Source organism: Condylura cristata, unplaced genomic scaffold, assembly GCF_000260355.1.
Source record: "Condylura cristata isolate star-nosed mole 26May11 unplaced genomic scaffold, ConCri1.0 scaffold00058, whole genome shotgun sequence".
NCBI classification, from domain to species: Eukaryota; Metazoa; Chordata; class Mammalia; order Eulipotyphla; family Talpidae; genus Condylura; species Condylura cristata.
The window spans coordinates 142,232-143,801 of NW_004567159.1; the positions used below are offsets into that span (position 1 = coordinate 142,232).

At 72.2% G+C, this 1,570-nt stretch overlaps 1 protein-coding gene across 1 annotated transcript in view; it reads left to right on the top strand.

Annotated features, from left to right (window-relative positions):
* Nucleotides 1-1,570, top strand: part of CEP104 (centrosomal protein 104kDa) — an 11,710-nt gene that overhangs the window by 1,944 nt on the left and 8,196 nt on the right. Inside the window, exons 4-7 of the mRNA XM_012734518.1 lie at nucleotides 110-223; nucleotides 330-392; nucleotides 557-633; nucleotides 1,373-1,541. Of these exons, the coding sequence (XP_012589972.1) occupies nucleotides 110-223; nucleotides 330-392; nucleotides 557-633; nucleotides 1,373-1,541 (423 nt within the window). The remainder of the gene's footprint in view (nucleotides 1-109; nucleotides 224-329; nucleotides 393-556; nucleotides 634-1,372; nucleotides 1,542-1,570) is intronic.

Sequence of the window (1,570 nt, forward strand, 5' to 3'; positions counted from 1 at the left end):
CCCGTGCCGCCCGCTCCCCGGGGAGCTGCAGGGCCCTGCGGGCGGCCGAGGCCGCAGTGGAGACGAGCTTCGTCCACTCGGGTCTTGGCCTTTGCGCCGGACCTGCCAGGACCACGGGCCGTGCCCATACCACCTGGAGCGCTGGTCAGCACCTGGTGTGGTCCAGCAGGAGGGTTCTGGCTCCTGCCGCTCTAGCGCCTCTGAACGCCGAGACGGCGTCTCGGTTCTGCAGGAGCGCTGGTGTGCGTGACGCACGACCCTGCACAGCCACAGCCGTCCGGCCGGCAGCTGGACAGGGCAGGCCCCTCACCTGCGGGCGCTCTCCCTAGGTTGCCCTGGTCGCCATCAACATCATCGGGGACCCTGCGGATCTCGGAGACGAAGGCCACGTCGTAAGCCGGAGGGAGATGCCACCCCTAGCGTCGGGCTCCCCTGCGTGGCCTGCCTTACCTGAAGGGCGCGCTCCCCGGGGAGAGCCAGCGTCCCTCCCGCGCACGGCCACTCAGACCCCGGTCGCCTCTTCCTCTGAGGCGCTGAACAGCGTGTCTTCCCCCAGACCTCCAGGGAGAAGCTGATCGATCGCTACCTGGGGCACGGCGCAGACGACCCGGCGCTGGAGGGGACGTGCTCTACGTAAGGCCCCACGCGCTCAGCGGCGCCGACCCCCTCACCCCCCACCCGCCCCTGCAGCCTCCTGGAGCCCGGTTAGGTCCCTGCTGGCGGCCCAGGCTCAGGCCCTTGGCAGCTGCCCCGGCGCTGTACCACTGGTGGCCACCAGGGGGCACCCCGCCAGGGCGCAGGCCCCACGCCCCTTGGGATTTGTAGCAAGCTGACCCGGACACTCAGGCCCCCAGACTCGAGTGAACAGACAGCCAGGCAAGGGCCCGTGGGCCCCGCCGCCGCTCGGGCACTGCCCCTGCTCGGCCTGGCCCCGGGGCTGCGAGGCCACCGGCTGGGCCGTACGCTTCAAGGTATCGGCTGTGCACGTTCAGCAACTCGGGACTGGAGCGCCCCCGATGCACAGACCTCAGGACGAAGCTGGCCGCTCGCCACATCATCTGGAGGAGGCACTGGGCCCCTGCAGGGCCTGCGCCTGGCTGCCCTGCTGCCGCGGGGCACTGAGCGTGGGCGCGGCCCTGGGCCGGGCGGCCTGGCCTGCAGTGGCGTTTGCTTACTGGCAGTGACGGAGCCGGGCCCCGGGGTGCGGGGGCCAGTGTCCGGCACAGCGCCACAGTCGGACAGCCCTGCTGCCGGGGCCGGCCGCCTGGGACTGGGCATCTGCTGGCCTGGGTCTGCTCGGGCGGGACGCCTGGCCTGGCTGGACCTGGCCGCCCCCAGCCAGAGCAGGTGCCAGCACGGGCTTCTCCCCCAGGAAGTCCGACTACATCTCCCCGCTGGACGACCTGGCCTTCGACATGTACCAGGACCCCGAGGTGGCGCGGATCATACGCAGGCTGGACGAGCGCAAGCACGCCGCCGTGCGGCAGGAGCGGTACGACCTCGCCAAGACGCTGAAGCAGGCCATCGCCGACCTGCAGAAGGTGGGCCCGGGCGGGGGGGGGGCCGGGGG